Raw genomic sequence first — 20,336 nt, 5'->3', positions numbered from 1 at the left:
TTATTTTTTGCACAGCAATAAACTGTGGTCACCCTGGGGATATTGTGAATGGATATTACAAGGCACCAAATATGACAGTTGGAAGTAAAGTTACATTTTATTGTGACATTGGGTAAGTATTCAGTATTTTAATTGAATAATTTTTGTGAAGAACTAGATTGATTTATTGTCGTGATTAAGATAATTTGAGATGACCATCTCTGGTTCTTCACATTTCTGATGACAGTTATCCTTGTAACCTATGAGTGAGGCTTCCCATTTAGTGTTGAATGGGCAGATTTTAAAAAATAGATCTGTATACGTTTTAAGGTGAGGAGAGTTCGTGCTGGGATTGGAATATTAATGCCAAGACATAAATGGAAAATGTGTTATTGATGCCTAGATTCATAAACCGAGATCAAAACTGAACATCTGTGTCTGCTGCTTTCTCAAATTGCTTAAATTATATTGTAAATCAGCTCCAAGGTGAGCTGGATGCACCAATGTACCTCCTCTGAACTATACTTTATATGGGGTCTGACCAGTGGCTTTTTTTAGAAGCAAAACAACTGTATTTGATTCCTCCTTTTTGTTCAACAGACCTCACCCCGTTTGATTTTTTTTAAATACAGTATGTTGTTGTTTAACACATGTTGCCACTATAAACGTTAAATTTCTCACCTGGTCAACACACGGTAACACTTTTCCAATTAACGTTCTGGTCTCTGATAACAGGTGGCTTGCTTTTCTTTTCCAGATACAACATGGTCGGTAGGGATTATCGGGAATGTACAGCTGAGGGTTGGGATGGCCAGGTTCCGTCCTGTGAACGTAAGTTATGTTTCCAGTCATAGAAGCTCAGTCATTGAGTATGTTTAAAGGAGAGATTGGCAGATTTCTAAATACCAACGACATGAAAGGATATGGGGATAGTGTGGGAAGAAGGCATTGAAGTGAATGATTAGCCATGATCATATTGAGTGGCGGAGCAGGCACGATGGGCTGAATGGCCTAATCCTGTTCCTATGTTCCTCTGTTCCTATGTTTTGTAAAGTGACTGACTTGCTGTACTGTGCTGAATGATTGGGCCACTTTCAATGAATTGCCATGCAGTGTTGTTTCACATCCAGGTTTTTTTCCTTACAGTATTTTTAAAACCTCTAGCTTGGAGTTCTGACTTTGTGGGATGGGGGAAACATTTTTTCAATGCATTGAATCAAAATTGCACATTACAGGAACATAATCTGAAATGAGAAATGACCATTCATCATATCATTCCTGCTCCTTCCAGAAGACCTGAATCTTCTGCCCTATTGCAAATGGTAGTGTTGGAGCAAGGTGTCGAGTTTTGGGTGATGGAAAGTTTAGGAGGTGCTCAGTTTAGTGGGGTTTTAGCTGGCAGGAAGTGGTAGATTGTGATATGGGTGATCTAGGATGTGGTGGCAGATAAAGGAAAGGTGCAAGCACCAGAAATAATTCATACTTAATTCATGCTCATACTCCCTTCTTCACCACTCTCATTCTTGTTATAGGATGCAACTCAATCTGTGTGTGTGCCTAGCTGAATTAGTTGTGTCAGTGCAGAATACGGCTAACTGTTGCATTAATTTGTTGATTGTTACGACCGAGGCAGGAGCAATGCACTGTCAATTCAGTCCTATCACTCCACAGGTCATAGCACGTCATTAAAGTTTTCCCACTTAACCAGAAAACCGCAAAATTAAACATTTTATGAACACCCAGAATAAAATACACACAACCAGGTATCTTTAAACAATAATAAATTAACTGTTTATAAATAAACAAAATCTTAGACACTATTAATATAAATTTATGCCTAAAGACCTTATAGCATCTTATTTATCATAACCCCCACCTCCCCCACCCCCAACCCGACCCCCAAGCACACACACATATATTGAAAAACTATCGGTTAAGCGGTTTTTAAAAGAATGTGGTTGTTTCGGAATAAAATAAGTAATTGGGTTGTAAGTCCTGGTGGGTTTGTTCCCGGTTAATGAGGTATTCCAGAGTTGAGTTTTCAGATGCCAATCAAAGTCTCCAGGTGAATATAACGTAACGGTTTTTAATAGATAGGCATTCAAAGTATTTTAGCTGCAGCAGGCGTCGCATAATTCTTTCAACGAGGAGCACAGCAATAGGGCTATTTGGATTTTCAAACTGGCAGTCCTTCAGCAGAGACTTCACTGAGAATTCCAGCAAACACAAACAAGCAATAGAGATAGTTATTTCTGTAGCAGAGACTTCTTAGAGCTTCAAAGTAAAAGAGAATTTACTACCTCCAACAATGAAAATGTTCTTTCCCTGTTTTTTTCCTTCCTAGGCAAACACAGTCTGACCTCAATGCAGCTCTTCTCTGCTGAGATATAAACAGCTTCTTTTCAGTAAACACACTTCATTGTGCTCCATATCAGACTGGTTTTAGCCAGTCCCTGCACACAGTTAAATTGACACATTACAGCACATCTCCTACTGTTACCTCAGGAATAGGCTGTGGCACTGTTTTGAAAGAATCTAAAAAACTTCTCTCTCTGTCTTCAAGGTACACTGTTTTAAACAGAGGAGAAAGAAATAATTCTGTGACATGATCAAGTTTGAGTGAAAGTAATAGATATATTGAAGAGGTGACAAAAATATGAACGATTTTAGTCGTGGTGGTGCTGAGGTACAGCAGATTATGCTACGGGAGTGGAAAGAAGTGATCTTGGAATTGAAGAGACCTTGAAGTCACTTCCTCACTTTTGAATTTCAGCACCCTTGAAATGAAGGAAAACATTCCATAAAATATTTTGATTATGTTTTGTACATGTGCACTAGTGTTCAGGATTTATCTACATAAGACACCTAAATCTGTTTAAAAGCAAAATACTGCAGATGCTGGAAATCTGAAATAAAAACAAGAAATGCTGGAAATACTCAGCAGGTCTGACCTGAAACATTAACTCTGCTTCTCTCTCCATAGATGCTGCCAGACCTGCTGAGTATTTCCATCATTTCTTGTTTTTATTACCTAAATGTATTTGCTCCTTCACTGCTCTTCGTCTCTCACCATTTACTAAATTGCTGGATATGTGACCTGTGTCTTTGGATTGCTGGTGAATATTGATGCAGGTTAATGCATAGTGATGTTGAAGACAGAGACCAGTTGCTGTGACTTATTGCAGATTTAGAGAATACCTTGCATTTCTCTTGCCATTCATTCCAAAGTTGGGGTAACCTGATATTCTGTGTTATTGTGTAGCAGCTTATCAGCTTCATGTAAATATCTGTGAATTGCAATGAAAAAACTGTTGGAGATTTTGGAGTTTTGTAACATTTCTACATTTTCTCATTTTATTTTCTGCACAGCAATAAACTGTGGTCACCCTGGGGATATTGTGAATGGATATTACAAGGCACCAAATACGACAGCTGGAAATAAAATTATTTTTTATTGTGACAATGGGTAAGTATTCAGGATGTAAACTGAATAATTTTCATGAAGAACTATATTATTTTAATGTTGTGATTTACCTAATTTCAGATGTTCATCTCTGGTTCTTCACATTTCTGGTGACAGCTATCCATGTGAGCTCTGAGTGAGGCTTCCCATTTCGTGTTGAACTGGCAGACTTTTTAAAATAGTTCTATATACCTTTTAAGCTGAGGGATTTTCATGCTGGGATTGGAATCTTAACACCAAGGCACAAATGGAAAATGTGTTATTGATGCCTAGATTCATAAACAAAGACCAACACTGAACATCTCTGTCTGTTGCTTTCTCAAAATGGTTAAATTATATTGTAAATCAGCTCCAAGGTGAGCTAGATGTACCAATGTACCTCCTCTGAACTGTACTTTATACGGAGTCTGACCAGTGTCTTTTTTTAGAAACAATACAACAGTATTTGATTCCTTCTTTGTTCCATTGGCCTCATCCCATTTTGATTTTTTTAATAGAGGACATTGTTAGTTTAAAACATTTTGCCACTATAGACCTTAAATTTCACACCTGGTCAACACACAGTAACAATTTTCCAATTAACATTCTGGCCACTGGCGACTTGCTTTTCTTTTTCTAGATACAAACTGGTCGGTAGAGATTATCGGGAATGTACAACTGAGGGTTGGGATGGCCAGGTTCCGTCCTGTGAACGTAAGTCATGTTCCAATGTTTTGTAAAGTGACTGATTTGCTGTACTGTGCCAAATGATTGATCCACTTTCAATGAATTCATATTGTTTCACATCCAAGTTTTCTTCCATACATTATTTTAACATCCTCTAGCTTGGAGTTCTGACTTTGGTGGGATGGGAGGAAACATTTTTCCAATGCATTGAATCAGCATTGCACATTAAAGGAACATAATATGAAATGAGAAATGGCCATTCATCAAATCAATCCCGCTCCTTCCAGAAGACTTGAATCTTCTGCCCTAATGCAAATGGAGCATTGGAGCAAGGTGTCGACTATTGGGTGATGGAAAATTTAGGAGGTGATAGGTTTAGTGGGGTTTTCGCTGACAAGAAGTGGTAGATTGAGATTTTGGTGATCTAGGATGTGGTGGTGGCAGATAAGGGAAAGGTGCAAGCACCAGTAATGAACCAGACATAAATCATGCTCATACTCCCTTCTCCACCACTTCCATTCTTATGATAGGATGCATAACGATCTATGTGTTTGTGTGCCCAACTGAATTAGTTATGTTAGTGCAGCATATGGGAAACTGTTGCATTAATCTGCGGATCAAATTTGAGTGAAAGTAATGGATATATTGAGGAGGTGACAAAAACATGGAAAAAGATTTGAGTGGTGGTAGTGCTGAGGTTCAGCAGATTATGCTGCGGAAGTGGAAAGAAGTGGATTGAGAGATGCTTGATGTCACTTCCTCACTTTTGAGTTCCAGCACCCTTGAAATAAAGGAAAACATTCCATCAAGCATTTTGATTACTTTTTTTACTTGTGCACTAGTTTTCAGTGACTTATTTTGATAGACACCTAACACCTCTGTCCTTCACCACTCCTCGTCTCTCACCATTTAGTAAGTAGCTGGATACTTGACCCGTGTTTTTGGATTGCTTGTGAATATTGATGCAGGTCAATGCAAAGTGATGTTGAAGACAGAGAGCTGTTCCTGTGATGTACTGCAGGTTTAAAGAATATCTTGCATTTGTCTTGGCATTCATTCCAAAGTTGGGGTTGTCTGACTTTCTGCATTATTGGGTAGTTGCTAATCAGCTTCATGTTAAATATCTGTGAATTGCAATGAGAAAACCGTTGGAGATTTAGGAGTTTTGTAACATTTCTACCTTTTCTCATTTTATTTTCTGTACAGCAATAAACTGTGGTCACCCTGGGGATATTGTGAACGGATATTCCCAGGCACCAAATGCGACAGTTGGAAATAGAGTTACTTTTTATTGTGACATTGGGTAAGTATTCAGTATATCGACTGAATAAATTTCTTGAACAACTATAGTGTTTTAATGTTGTGATGAAGATAATTTCAGATGGCTATCTTTGGGTCTTCACATTTCTGATGGTAGCTATCCATTTGAGCTCTACGTGAAGCTTCCCATTTAGAATTGTACTGCCAATTTTTTTTAAAAAAGAACTGTTTACTTGATAACATGAGGGCATTTCATGCTAGGATTGGAATCTTAATGCCAAGGCATAAATGGAAAATGTGTTATTGCTGCGTAGATTCATAAAGGGAGATCAACACTGAAGATCTGCTTTCTCAAAATGCATGAATTATATTGTAAATCAGCTCCAAGGTGAGCTGGATGCAACAATTTTTCTGCTGTGAACTGTAATTTATATGGGGTCTGACCAGTGTCTTTTTTTTTAGAAACAATACAATTGCATTTGATTCCTCCTTTGTTCTACCGACCTCATATCATGCTTGTTTTTTTAACACAGTGTGTTGTTAGTTTAAAACATTTACCACTGTAGAGCTTAAATTTCTCACCTGATCAACATGTGGTAACACTTTTTCAATTAACGTTCAGGTCACTGATAACAGGTGGCTTTCTTTTCTTTTTCTAGATACAACATGGTCGGTAGGGATTATCAGGAATGTACAGCTGAGGGCTGGGATGGCCAGGTTCCTTCCTGTGAACGTAAGTTATGTTTCCATGTTTTGCAAAGTGACTGAGTTGCTGTACTGAGCCAAATGATTGAGCCATTTTCAATGAATTGACACAGTGTTGTTTCACGTTCAAGTTTCCTTCCTTAAATATTTTGACATCCTCTAGCTTGGAGTGCTGATGTTTTGGAATGGTCGGAAACAATTATTCAATGCATTGAATCAACATTGCACATTTAAGGAACATAATGTGAAATGAGAAATGGCCATTCAACAAATCAATCCTGCTCCTTTCAGAAGACTTGAATCTTCTGTCCTATTGCGAATGGTAGTGTTGGAGCAAGGTGTCGAGTATTGGTGGTTAGTGGGAGCTTTAGGAGTTGCTAACTTTAGTGGAGTTTTAGCTAACAGGAAGTGGTAGATTGGGCCATGGGTGATCTAGGATGTGGAGATCGCAGATAAAGGAAAATTGCAAGCACCAGTAATGATCCAGACCTAATTTTTTTAAATTCATTCATGGGATGTGGGCGTCACTGGCTATGCCAGCATTTATTGCCCATCCCTAATTGCCCTTGAGAAGGTGGTAGTGAGCTGCCTTCCTGAACCGCTGCAGTCCATTTTGGGTAGGTAGACACCACAGTGCTGTTAGGAAGGGAGTTCCAGGATTTTGACCCAATGACAGTGAAGGAACGGCGATATAGTTCCAAGTCAGGATGGTGTGTGACTTGGAGGGGAAATTGCAGGTGGTGGTGTTCCCAAGCATTTGCTGCCCTTGTCCTTCTAGTTGGTAGAGGTCGCGGGTTTGGAAGGTGCTGTCTAAGGAGCCTTGGTGCATTGCTGCAGTGCATCTTGTAGATGGTACACACTGCTGCTACTGTGCGTTGGTTGTGAAGGGAGTGAATGTTTGTAGATGGGGTGCCAATCAAGCGGGCTGCTTTGTCCTGGATGGTGTCGAGCTTCTTGAGTGTTGTTGGAGCTGCACCCATCCAGGCAAGTGGAGAGTATTCCATCACACTCCTGACTTGTGCCTTGTAGATGGTGGACAGGCTTTGGGGAGTCAGGAGGTGAGTTACTCACCTCAGGATTCCTAGCTTCTGACCTGCTCTTGTAGCCACAGTATTTATATGGCTACTCCAGTTCAGTTTCTGGAGTCATACTCATACTCCCTTCTCCACCACTTCCATTCTCGTTATAAGAAGCAACTAGATCTGTGTGTGTGCCCTACTAAATTAGTTGTGTGAGTGCAGCACATGGGAAACTGGGAAACTTGCATTAATTTGCTGATTAAGCTTGAGTGAAAGTAATAGATATATTGAGGAGGTGACAAAAACATGGAGAAAGACTTTAGTGGTGGTGGTGCTGAGGTACTGCAGATTATGCTAGGCCAGTGGAAAGAAGTGAATTAAGAGATGGATAAGATACTTTGAAGTCACTTCCACAATTTTGAGTTCCAATGACCTTGAAATGAAGGAAAACATTCCATCAACCATTTTGATTAAGTTTTTTATCTGTGCACTAGTTTTCAGTGACTTACGTACATAGACACCCAACACCTCTATCCTTCACCACTCCTCGTCTCTCACCATTTAGTAAGTAGCTGGATACATGACCTGTGTTTTTGGATTGCTGGTGAATATTGATGAAGGTCAATGCATGGTGATGCTGAAGACAGACCTGTTGCTGTGACATATTGCATATTTAGAGAACATCTTGCATTTATCTTGCCATTCATTCCAAAATTGGGGTAACCTGACCTTCTGCATTATTGTGTAGTAGCTAATTAGCTTCAGTTAAATATCTGTGAATTGCTTTGAGAAAACCATTGGAGATTTTGGAGTTTTGTTACATATCTACCTTTTCTCATTTTATTTTCTGCACAGCAATAAACTGTGGTCACCCTGGGGATATTGTGAATGGATATTACAAGGCAACAAATATGACAGTTGGAAATAAAGTTACATTTTATTGTGACATTGGGTAAGTATTCAGTGTATAAATTGAATAATTTTTGTGAAGAACTATATTGTTTTATTGTTGTGTTTAAGATAATTTGAGATGACCATCTCTGGTTCTTCACATTTCTGATGACAGTTATCCTTGTGACCTGTGACTGAGGCTTCCCATTTAGTGTTGAATGGGCAGATTTTTAAAAATAGATCTGTATATGTTTTAAGGTGAGTTGTGTACATGCTGGGATTGGAATATTAATGCCAAGACACAAATGGAAAATGTGTTATTGATGCCTAGATTCATAAACGGAGATCAAAACTGAACATCTGTGTCTGCTGCTTTCTCAAATTGCTTAAATTATATAGTAAATCAGCTCCAAGGTGATCTGAATGCATCAGTGTACCTCCTCTGAACTGTACTTTATACGGGGTCTGACCAGTGGCTTTTTTTTTTTGGAAACAAAACAACTGTATTTGATTCCTCCTTCTTTGTTCAACAGACCTCATCCCATTTTGTTTTTTTTAATACAGTATGTTGTTGTTTAAAACATTTTGCCACTATAAACGTTAAATTTCTCACCTGGTCAACACACGGAAACACTTTTCCAATTAACGTTCTGGTTACTGATAACAGGTGGCTTGCTTTTCTTTTCTAGATACAACATGATCGGTAGGGATTATCGGGAATGTACAGCTGAGGGTTGGGATGGCCAGGTTCCATCCTGTGAACGTAAGTTATGTTTCCAGTCATTGAAGCTCAGTCATTGAGTATGTTTAAAGGAGAGACTGGTAGATTTCTAAACACCAATGACATGAAGGGATATGGGGATAGTGTGGGAAGAAGGCATTGAAGTGGATGATCAGCCATGATCATATTGAATAGTGGAGCAGGCTCGATGGGCTGAATTGCCTACTTCTGTTCCTCTGTTCCATTTTTTGTAAAGTGATTGACTTGCTGTACTATGCTGAATGATTGAGCCACATTCACTGAATTGCCATGCAGTGTTGTTTCACATCCAAGTTTTCTTCCTTACAGTATTTTGACAACCTCTAGCTTGGAGTTCTGACTTTGTGGAATGGGAGGAAACATTTTTTCAATGCATTGAATCAAAATTGCACATTACAGGAACATAATCTGAAATGAGAAATGGCCATTCATCAAATCAATCCTGCTCCTTCCAGAAGACTTGAATCTTCTGCCCTATTGCAAATGGTAGTGTTGGAGCAAGGTGTTGAGTTTTGGGTGATGGAAAGTTTAGGAGGTGCTAAGTTTAGTGGGGTATTAGCTGACAGGAAATGGTAAATTTTGATATTGGTGATCTCTGATGTGGTGGTGGCAGATAAAGGAAAGGTGCAAGCACCAGTAATGAACCAGACATAAATCATGCTCATACTCCCTTCTCCACCACTTCCATTCTTGTGATAGGATGCATAACGATCTATGTGTGTGTGTGTGCCCAACTGAATTAGTTATGTTAGTGCACATATGGGAAACTGTTGCATTAATTTGTTGATTGCTACAACCGAGGTGGGAGCAATGCACTGTCAATTCAGTCCTATCACTCCACGGGTCATAGCACATCATTAACGTTTTCCCACATAACCAGAAAACAGGCAAATTAAACACTTTTTTTTAACCCCCAGAATAAAATACACCAAACCAGGCTTCTTCAAACAACAACAAATTAACTGTTTATTAATAAACTAAATCCTAAACACTATTAAGATAAATTTATGCCTAAAGACCTTATAGCATCATATTTATCCTAACTCCTCCCCCCCCCCCCCCCCCCCCCACCATGCACACATACATACATTGAAAAACTATCGGTTAAGTGGTTTTTAAAAGAATGGGGTTTCTTAGGAATAAAATAAGTAATTGGGTTTTAAGTCCTGGTTGGTTCGTTCCCGGTCAATGAGGTGTCCCGGAGTTGAGTCTTCAGATGCCACTCGAAGCCTCCAGGCGAATATGATGTAACAGTCTTTAATAGATTCAAAATATTTTAGCTGCAGCAGGCGTCACGTAGTTCTTTCAACGAGGAGCACAGCAATAGGTCTATTTAGATTTTCAAACTGGCAGTACTTCGGCAGAGACTTCACTGAGAATTCCACCAAACACAAACAGTCAATAGAGTGAGTTACTTCTGTAGCAGAGACTTCTTCGAGTTGTGAAGTAAAAGAGAATTTACCAACTCCAACAATGAAAATGTACTTTCCCTGGTTTTTTCCTTCTTAGGCAAACACAGTCTGAGCTCAATGCAGCTCTTCTCTGCTGAGATATCGACAGCATCTTTTCAGTAAGCACACTTTGTTGTGTTCCAGATCAGACTGGTTTCAGCCAGTCCCTGCACACAGTTAAATTGACACATTACAGCACATCTCTTGCTGTTATCTAAGGAACAGGATGGCTGTGGCACTGTTCAGAAAAAAATCTAAAAAAGTCTCTCTCTGTCTTAAAGGTACACTGTTTTAAACAGAGGAGAAAGAAATAGTTCTGTGACATGATCGAGCTTGAGTGAAAGTAATAGATATATTGAGGAGGTGACAAAAACATGAAGAATGATTTTAGTAGTGGTGGTGCTGAGGTACACTAGATTATGCTACGGAAGTGGAAAGAAGTGATCTTGGAGATGAAGAAACTTTGAAGTCACTTCCTCACTTTTGAGTTCCAGCACACTTGAAATGAAGGAAAACATTCCATCGACCATTTTGATTACGTTTTGTACCTGTGCACTATTTTTCAGTGACTTATGGACATAGACATAGACACCTAAATATCTTTGCTCCTTCACTGCTCCTCATCTCTCACCATTTAGTGAATAGCTGATACTTGACCTGTGTTTTTGGATTGCTGCTGAATATTAATGCAGGCCATTGCATTGTGATGTTGAAGACAGAGACCTGCTTCTGTGATGTGTTGCAGATTTAAAGAATATCTTGTATTTGTCTTGGCATTCATTGCAAAGTTTGGGTAGCCTGACTTTATACATTATTGTGTAGCATCCAATAAGTTTCATGTTAAATATCCATGAATTGCAATGAAAATACCATTGGAGATTTTGGAGATTTGTCACATTTCTACCTTTTCTCATTTTATTTTCTGCACAGCAATAAACTGTGGTCACCCTGGGGATATTGTGAATGGATATTACCAGGCACCAAATTCGACAGCTGGAAATAAAATTATTTTTTATTGTGACATTGGGTAAGTATTCAGTCTATAAATTGAATATATTTCTTGAACCACTATATTGTTTTAATGTTGTGATTAAGATGATTTCAGATGACCATCTTTGGTTCTTCACACTTCTGATGACAGCTATCCATGTGAGCTCTGAGTGAGGCCTGCCATTTAGTGTTGAACTGCCAATTTTTTTTTAAAGATCTGTATACTTTATAAGGTGAGGGCATTTCATGCTGAGATTGGAATCTTAATGCCAAGGCGTAAATGGAAAATGTGTTATTGCTGTGTAGATTCATGAAGGGAGATCAACACTGAAGATCTGCTTTCTCATAATGCTCAAATTATATTGTAAATCAGCTCCAAGGTGAGCTGGTTGCTACAATTTTTCTGCTGTGAACTGTAATTTATATGGGGACTGACCAGTGTCTTTTTTTTTTAGAAACAATACAATTGCATTTGATTCCTCCTTTGTTCTACTGACCTCATACCATATTTGTTTGTTTTTAACACAATGTGTTGTTACTTTAAACCATTTATCACTGTCGAGCTTAAATTTCTCACCTGATCAACACATGGTAACACTTTTCCAATTAAAGTTCAGGTCACTGATAACAGGTGGATTTCTTTTCTTTCTCTAGATACAAAATGGTCGGTAGGAATTATCGGGAATGTACTGCTGAGGGTTGGGATGGCCAAGTTCCTTCCTGTGAACGTTAGTTATGTTTCCATGTTTTGTAAAGTGATTTGACTTGCTGTACTGAGCCAAATGATTGAGCCACTTTCAATGAATTGATATACAGTGTTGGTTCACATTCAACTTTTCTTCCTTAAATATTTTGACATCCGCTAGCTTGGAGTGCTGACTCTTTGGAATGGTCGGAAACTGTTATTCAATGCATTGAATCAACATTGCACATTTACGGAACATAATGTGAAATGAGAAATGGCCAGTCAACAAATCAATCCTGCTCCTTTCAGAAGACTTGAATCTTCTGTCTAATTGCAAATGATAGTGTTGGAGCAAGGTGTTGAGTATTGGTGGTTAGTGGGAGCTTTAGGAGATGCTAACATTAGTAGAGTTTCAGTTGACAGGAAGTGGTAGATTGGGACATGGGTGATCTTGGATGTGGAAGTGGCTGATAAAGGAAAATTGCAAGCACCAGTAATGATCCAGAGTTAAATCATGCTCATACTCCCATCTCCACCACTTCCATTCTCGTTATAAGAAGCAACTAGATCTGTGTGTGTGCCCTACTGAATTAGTTGTGTTAGTGCAGCACATGGGGAACTGGGAAACTGTTGCATTAATTTGCTGATCAAGCTTGAGTGAAAGTATTAGATATATCGAGGAGATGGCAAAAAAAGGAGAAAGATTTTAGTGGTGGTAGTGCTGAGGTTCAGCAGATTATGCTATAGAAGCGGAAAAAAGTGGATTTAGAGATGGATAAGAGACTTTGAAGTCACTTCCTCACTTTTGAGTTCCAACACCCTTGAAATAAGGGACAACATTTTGCTTACATTTTGTACCTGTGCACTAGTTTTCAGTGACTGATGCACAGAGAGACCTAAATATCTTTGCTCCTTCACAGCTCCTCATCTCTTACCATTTAGTAAGTCGCTGGATACCTATCCGTATTCTTTGGCTTGCTGGTGAATATTGATGCAGCTCAATGCATAGTGATGTTGAGAACAAAGACCACTTGCTGTGACGTATTGTGCATTGAGAGAATATCTTGCATTTGTCTTGGCATTTATTCCAAAATTGGGGTAACTTGACTTTCTGCATTGTTGTGAGTAGCCTATCAGCTTCATGTTAAATATGTGAATTGTAATGAAAGAACCATTGGAGATTTTGGAGTTTTGCAACATTTCTACCTTTTCTCATTTTATTTTCTGCACAGCAATAAACTGTGGTCACCCTGGAGATATTGTGAATGGTTATTACAAGGCACCAAATACAACAGTTGGAAATAAAGTTACTTTTTATTGTGACATTGGGTAAGTATTCAACGTGTAAATTGAATAATTTTTGTGAAGAACTATATTGTTTTATTGTTGTGATTAAGACAATTTCAGATGATCATCTCTGGTTCTTCACAGTTCTGATGACAACTATCCTTGTGACCTCTGAGTGAGGATTCCAATATTAATGTCAAGACATAAATGTAAAGTGTGTTATTGATGCCTAGATTCATAAACGGAGATCAACACTTGTTATGATCATGGCGGGAGGAGTGTGTTGTTAATTTAATCCCGCTTCTCCACGGGTCACAGCATATCAATAAATTTTCCCACTGTCCGAAAAATCCAATTAGATTTTCTATTTGTCCCCAGAATAAAGCACACCAACCAGGTTTCTTTAATCAACAACAAAATTATCTCTTTATTTTCAAACCAAATGTTAACCAAAAATGAAGTAAATCTATACACGTATTGAGATATTTCAGCTCCTATTTCCCTAGCCCTCATGCACACACACATACATCCAAAAAAAAAAGTTAAGCAGGAAAGAAAGGATTTTGGTTTACAGCTGTTTCATAGGAATGAAAGGAATAATAAAATAGCTTAGTCTGTCATGATCTGGAAGGAAGATCTTTGGTTAGGCAATGTGCCCCAAAGTCGAATAGTTGGATGCTACTCCAAGCCTTTCCAGGTAAAGTTGATGAACAATCTGTGATGGGTAAGCGTTCAAGGAAATTCAATTGCAGTAGGCTTCACATAGGTCTTCCATCAGGGGTGTAGCAACAGATGTCAGTTCTTGGTTAGACATTCGATGCAAAAGTCCTTTTAAAAGAGACATGATTTCTGCAAGCATTCAGAGTTTCTTAAAAATGCAGGAGGCAACCGTATCACTCTTGATGCCGGGATTCTTTATGGAGAGCTAATATTTTTTCTGGGTCTTCGTCTAATCCCCAGGCAAGTCAGAATCAAATTTCAAATATCTGCTCTTTGTCCAAATTCACTGGCTTTTTAAAGTTCAAAACTGAAACTGAAACTTCTCTCTCTTGTCACTCAAAGAGTAGCTCTGAGGTCAAACCTTTTACTGGTTTCCTTGAAATTACCTGCTTTTCTGTCCTTGTTTACAAGTTCAGTCCCTGCTGAACTTCTTTTCAAAAACATCCATAGAGTTCAGCTGTTGTTAAACTTCCTTTGAAAACATCCATAAAGTTCAGGTTTCTCAATATCCACTGAAATCTTTTTTCAGTTTTTAAAACACACAGAATCCTAAGTTTTTAATACAAAAACAAAAATCATTGTAACACATTGAACAGCTGTGTCTGCTGCATTCACAAAGTGCTAAAATTATATTGTAAATCAGCTTCAAGGTGAGCTGCATGCACCAATGCTCCTCCTGTGAACTGTATATTTTTTAGAAATAATACAACTGTATTTGACTCCTCGTTCTTTGTTCTACTGATCTCACAAGAACACAAAAAATAGAAGCAGAGGTAAACTATATGGCCATCAAGCCTGCTTCACCATTCAGTACAATCATGGCTGATCTTGGTCTTCAATTCCACTTTCCTGCCCATTCCCCATATCACTTGACTCCCTGCGAGACCAAAAATCTATCTATCACAGCCTTAAATATATTCAATGATGGAGCATCCACAACCCTCTGGGGTAGAGAATTCCAAAGATTTATAACCCTTTGAATGTAGTAATGTCTCCTCATCTCAGTTCTGAATGATCAGCCCCTTATCCCTAGACTGTGCCCCACGTTCTAGATTCCCCGACCAGCAGAAACAATCTCTCAACATTTACCCTATCAAGCCCTTTCAGAATCTTGTATATCTCAATTAGATTACCTCTCATTCTTCTAAACTCCAGAGAATATAGACCCAATTTACATCATAGGACAACCCCCTCATCCCGGGGGCCAATTTAGTAAATCTTCACTGCACCGCCTCCAGTGCAAGTATATCCTTTCTTAAATGCGGAGACCAAAACTGCACACAGTATTCCAGGTGCTGTCTCACCAAAGCCCTGTACAATTTTAGTAAGACTTCTTTATTCCTGTACTTCAAAACCCTAGCAATAAAGGCCAATATGCCATTGTCTTCCTAATAGCCTGCTGCACCTGCATGTCAACTTTGTGCGTTCCTTGTACGCGTACCCCCAAGTCTCTCTGAATATTAACACTTATCAGTTTCACACCTTTTAAAAAAAATATTCTGCTTTTCTATTTTTACGACCAAAGTGAATAATTCCACACTTCCCGACATTATACTTCATTTGCCATTTTGTTGCCCACTCACTTAACCTGTCTATATCTCTTTGCAGCCTCTCTAATGTCCTCCTTTCCTTTCCACCGAGCTTTGTATCATCAGCAAACTTAGATACCTTACTCTCTGTCTCTTCATCCAAGTCATCAATAGAGTGTAAATAGCTGAGGCCCCAGCACTGATCCTTGTGGCATTCACTGCCTGCCAACTTGAAAATGCCCCATTTATGCCCACTCTCTGTTTCCTGTCTGTTAACCAATCTTCTATGCATGTTAACATATTACCCCTGACACCATGAGCCCTTATTTTGCCTTTTAATCTTTCATGTGGCACCTTATCGAATGCCTTTTGGAAATGCAGGAATACTACATCTACTGGTTTCCCTTTATCTACCCTACTAGTTACATCCTCAAAAACTCAAATAAATTTGTCAAACAGGATCTCCCTTTAGTAAAACCATGCTGGCTTGTTCTAATAATACTATGCTTTTCTAAGTGCAATGTTAAGACTACTTTAATAATAGTTTCCAGCATCTTCCCAACGACTGATGTTAGGTTAACTGGCCTGTAGTTTTCTGTTTTCTCTCTACTTCCTTTCTTGAAAAGCGGTGTAACATTTGGAATCTTCCAATCTGACAGGACCATTCTGAATCTAAGGAATTCTGGAAACTCATAGCCAACAAATCCACTATCTCTGCAGCTATCTCTTTCAGATGTAGTGTAGGCCATCTGGTCCCAGGGACTTGTCAGATTTTAGTCCCTCAAGTTTCTCCAATACTTTTTCTCGGTTGATATCAATTTCCTTAATTTCCTCACTCTTTATAGCCCCGAGGTTACTGCCCATTTCTGGTATGGAACTTGTATCTTCTACTGTGCAGATAGATGCAAAATTTTTGTTTAGTGCCTCTGCCATTTCCTCATTCCCCATGATGATTTCACCTGTCTCTGCCTCTAAGGGACCAACATCTACTTTAGCTACTCGCTTCCTTTTTATGTACTTATAAAACCTGTTTTTATATTGCTGGCTAATTTACTCTGATATTCTATTTTTTCCCCTTTTATCAACTTTTTGGTTATCCTTTGCTGGTTTTTAAAACACTCCCAATTCTTAGACTTGCTACTATACAACATTGTGAGCCTCTTCTTTTAGTCTAATACTCTCCTTAACATCCTTAGTGAGCCATTTTTTGGGTCTTTCTTGACGAATGCTTGTTTTTGAACAGAATGTACTTTTGTTGAATCCTTTGAATTGTTTCTTTAAATGTTTCCCCCGTTCATTTACTGCCATACCTTCCAGTCTATTTACCCAATTAACATTAGCCAGTTCTCTCCTCATACCTTCATAATTGGCTTTATTTAAGTTTTAAGATTCTTGTTTGGATTGAGGTGTATCACTTTCAAACTTCACATGAAATTCAATGGTATTGTGATCACTATTTCCCGGTGGATCTTTTACTCTGACATTGCTAATTTACCTTGCCTCATTACACAATACGAGATCTAAGATCGCTTTATCCCTAGTCGGTTCTACAATGTATTGCTCCAAGAAACTGTCACAAAAATATTCTCCAAACTCACCTTCTAGACCACTGTTGCCAATTTGATTGTCCCAGTCTATATGCAGATTAAAGACCCCCACAATTAATACATTACCTTTTTTACATGCTCCAATAATTTCCCATTTAATGTTCTGTCCAAGAATATAACTACTGTTAAGGGGCCTGTAAACTTACTCCCATCAGTGTTTTCTGAGTTCTGCTATTCTTAATTTCAACCCAAACTGATTCTACTTCATGATATTTTGATCCCTTCTTATTAATGTCCTTATGTCATCCTTTACTATCAGGGCTACCCCTCCTCCTTTGCCATTCTGTCTGTCTCTCCGAAATATTGTGTACCCTGGAATATTCATTTCCCAACCTTGATGTCATTGTAACAATGGCCTGAATTTTACCAGTGTGCCGCCACGGAGCACTGTGAAGTCGGCGGCCTTCCAACCTGGAAGCGCCGCCCCAGAGACCCTGCGATATTACGTGCGGGGGCTCATTTAAATGGAAGGGGCAGAGTGGCTGTCCCCAATGATATAGAGGGGGCGGCTGCCGTGTCTCCAGCAACGGTGTCCGGCACCACTGCACAGGAGCTGGTGCCTTTTTTAAAGGGCTTCAAGCCCTTCTGGAGACATTTAAATATTTAAAGGTGTTGGTCGATAAAAATTTTTAAAAAAATTTGTCCGCACCTGCAATCCCCCCTCCCACACCCCCCGCCCAATGCATAAATACTTAGTTTTATGCCCTATCCCCCCCCCCCCAAAAATGTGAGTTCCCAGTTACGGCCTTCCCCCCCCAAACTTTATTTCCTTTGACCCTAAACGCCTACCCACCATCCCCACAGCCAATAAAGATTGTTTTCCTCCTCCCCCCCTGCCCTGATAATTTTAGTCGTCCCCCCTCCCCACCAGTTTCTCACCCCGGAACTCCGTACGGAGTTCCAAAGGGGCGCGAGTTGCGGCCAGCCGCTTTAAAATTGGCGTGGGACAGCCGTTGGAAGCAGGTACGTTGATTTGCATTTTTATTAACCTCATTTCAATATTTTAATGAAGTCCCCACCGCTTGGCGGTGGGGGGCTGCACCGACGCCTCGCCGCCGCCGCTAATGTCCAGCGGAGCATTCTTGGCATTGTGGGTCGTGTCGGGCCTCTCCCACAAACATTTTACGGACCTCCCCGCCACAATCCACAACGTCGAGTGGCTGGTAAAATCCAGCCCCATGTCTCGGTAATGACAATTAGATCTAGATCATTCACCTCTATTCATGCCACTAGTTCATATATCTTATTACGGATGCTTCATGCATTCAGATAAAGGAACTTTAATTTCATCTTTTTACCTCTGTTCCCTGCAATGACCTTATTTGCCGATGTACAATTTTTGTTAAACTCTCTGTTCCTTCCTGTCCCATTCTGTTGGCATTTACCCACATCACTATTCTGCTCTGATGCCCTGACCCCTCTCTTTAGATTTCTAAATTTCCCTTTAACCAAACCCTCCCCCCACTGTTAGTTTAAAGCCCTGCCCACAGCCCTAGTTATGCAATTGGCCAGGACACTGGTCCCAGCCCGGTTCAAGTGAAGCCCCTCCCAATGGAATAGCTCCCTCTTCATTGAGTAGTGATACCTGTGCCCCAAGAATCAAAACCCCTGCTTCCCATACCACTCTTTGAGCCACGCATTTAGTTCTCTAATCTGCCTGACCCTGTGGCAATTTGCGTGTGGCTCAGGTAACAATTCGGAGATGATTGCCTTTGATGTTCTGTGTTTTAGTTTGGACCCTAACTCCTCAAATTCTCTAAACAGCACATCATTCCTGGTTCTACCTATGTCAATGGTTCCCACTTTGACCACGACAAGTGGATCCTCCCCCTCCTACTCCAGGTTCCTCTTCAGCCACGAGGAGATGTCTCATTTTCATCCCATGTCTCATCCCATGTTTGATATTTTCTTTTAACACAGTATGTTGTTAGTTTAAAACATTTCCCACTGTAGAGCTTAAATTTCTCACCTGGTCTACACACGGTAACACTTTTCCAATTAACATTCAGGTCACTGATAACGGGCTTGCTTTCCTTTTTCTAGATGCAAAATGGTCGGTAGGGATTATCGCGAATGTACAGCTGAGGGTTGGGATGGCCAGGTACCATCCTGTGAACGTAAGTTATCTTTCCATGTTTTGTAAAGTGGCTGACATGCTGTACTGTGCCAAATGACTGAGCCACTTTCAATGAATTGCCATGCAGCGTTGGCTCACATCCAAGTTTTCTTCCTTACAGTATTTTGACATCCACTAGCTTGGAGTTCTGACTTTTTGGAATGGGAGGAAACAATTTTTCTATGCATTGATACAACATTGTATTTTAACGGAACATAATATGAAATGAGAAATGGTCAGTCTTCAAATCAATCCTGCTCCTCCCAGAAGACTTGAATCTTCTGCCCTATTGCAAATGGTAGTGTTGGAGCAAGGTGTTGTGTACTGATGGTTAGTGGGAGCTTTCGGAGATGCTAACTTTAGCAGTGTTTTAGCTGACAGGAAGTGGTAGATTGGGCCATGGGTGATCTCGGATGTGGAGGTGGCAGATAAATGAAAAGTGCAAGCAATAGTAATGATCCAGACTTAAATCATGCTCATATTCCCTTTACTATCTATTCCATTCTCGTTCGATGCAACCAGATCTGTGTGCGTGCCCTACTGAATTAGTTGTGTCAGTGCAGCACATGGGAAACAGTTGCATTAATTTGCTTGAGTGAAAGTAATAGATATATTGAGGAGGTGACAAAAACATGGAGACAGATTTTAGCGGTGGTGGTACTGAGGTACTGCAAATTATGCTATGGAATCGGAAAGAAGTGGTCTTGGAGATGGATAAGAGACTTTGAAGTCACTTCCTCACTTATCAGTTCCAACGCCCTTGAAAAGAAGGAAAACATTCCATCAACCATTTTGATTATGTCTTGTTAAAGACAGGGTCCTGTTGCTGGGGTGTATTGCAGATTTGGAGACTATCTTTCATTTGTCTTTTCATTCATTTCAAAGTTGGGGTGGCCTGACTTTCTACCTTTTCTCATTTTATTTTCTGCGCAGCATTAAACTGTGGTCACCCTGGGGAAATTGTGAATGGATATTATAACGCACCAAATACGACAGTTGGAAGTAAAGTTACTTTTTATTGTGACATTGGGTAAGTATTCAGGATGTAAATTCAGTATAGAAATTACTGAGTAATTGGTGAAGGAATATATTGTTTTAATGTTGTGATTAAGATAATTTTAGATGACCACTTCTCTTCATATTGCTGATGACAACTATCTTTGTAACCTATGAGTGAGGCTTCCAATTCACTGTTGTACTGGCTATTT

The 20,336-nt window shown here is 39.5% G+C and overlaps 1 protein-coding gene across 8 annotated transcripts in view; it reads left to right on the top strand.

Annotated features, from left to right (window-relative positions):
- LOC137383885 (sushi, von Willebrand factor type A, EGF and pentraxin domain-containing protein 1-like) overlaps positions 1-20,336 on the top strand; it is a 202,214-nt gene that overhangs the window by 158,282 nt on the left and 23,596 nt on the right. For all 8 annotated transcript variants that reach the window (XM_068057250.1, XM_068057245.1, XM_068057248.1 and 5 more), the window contains 13 exons: positions 16-112; positions 737-810; positions 3,349-3,445; positions 4,062-4,135; positions 5,315-5,411; positions 6,028-6,101; positions 7,948-8,044; positions 8,673-8,746; positions 11,125-11,221; positions 11,839-11,912; positions 13,102-13,198; positions 19,056-19,129; positions 20,062-20,158. In XM_068057250.1, coding sequence (XP_067913351.1) covers positions 16-112; positions 737-810; positions 3,349-3,445; positions 4,062-4,135; positions 5,315-5,411; positions 6,028-6,101; positions 7,948-8,044; positions 8,673-8,746; positions 11,125-11,221; positions 11,839-11,912; positions 13,102-13,198; positions 19,056-19,129; positions 20,062-20,158 — 1,123 coding nt within the window. The remainder of the gene's footprint in view (positions 1-15; positions 113-736; positions 811-3,348; positions 3,446-4,061; positions 4,136-5,314; positions 5,412-6,027; positions 6,102-7,947; positions 8,045-8,672; positions 8,747-11,124; positions 11,222-11,838; positions 11,913-13,101; positions 13,199-19,055; positions 19,130-20,061; positions 20,159-20,336) is intronic.

This window comes from Heterodontus francisci, chromosome 25, assembly GCF_036365525.1.
Source record: "Heterodontus francisci isolate sHetFra1 chromosome 25, sHetFra1.hap1, whole genome shotgun sequence".
In the NCBI taxonomy this organism is placed as follows: domain Eukaryota; kingdom Metazoa; phylum Chordata; class Chondrichthyes; order Heterodontiformes; family Heterodontidae; genus Heterodontus; species Heterodontus francisci.
This window is presented reverse-complemented; position numbering and strand designations above follow the sequence as displayed.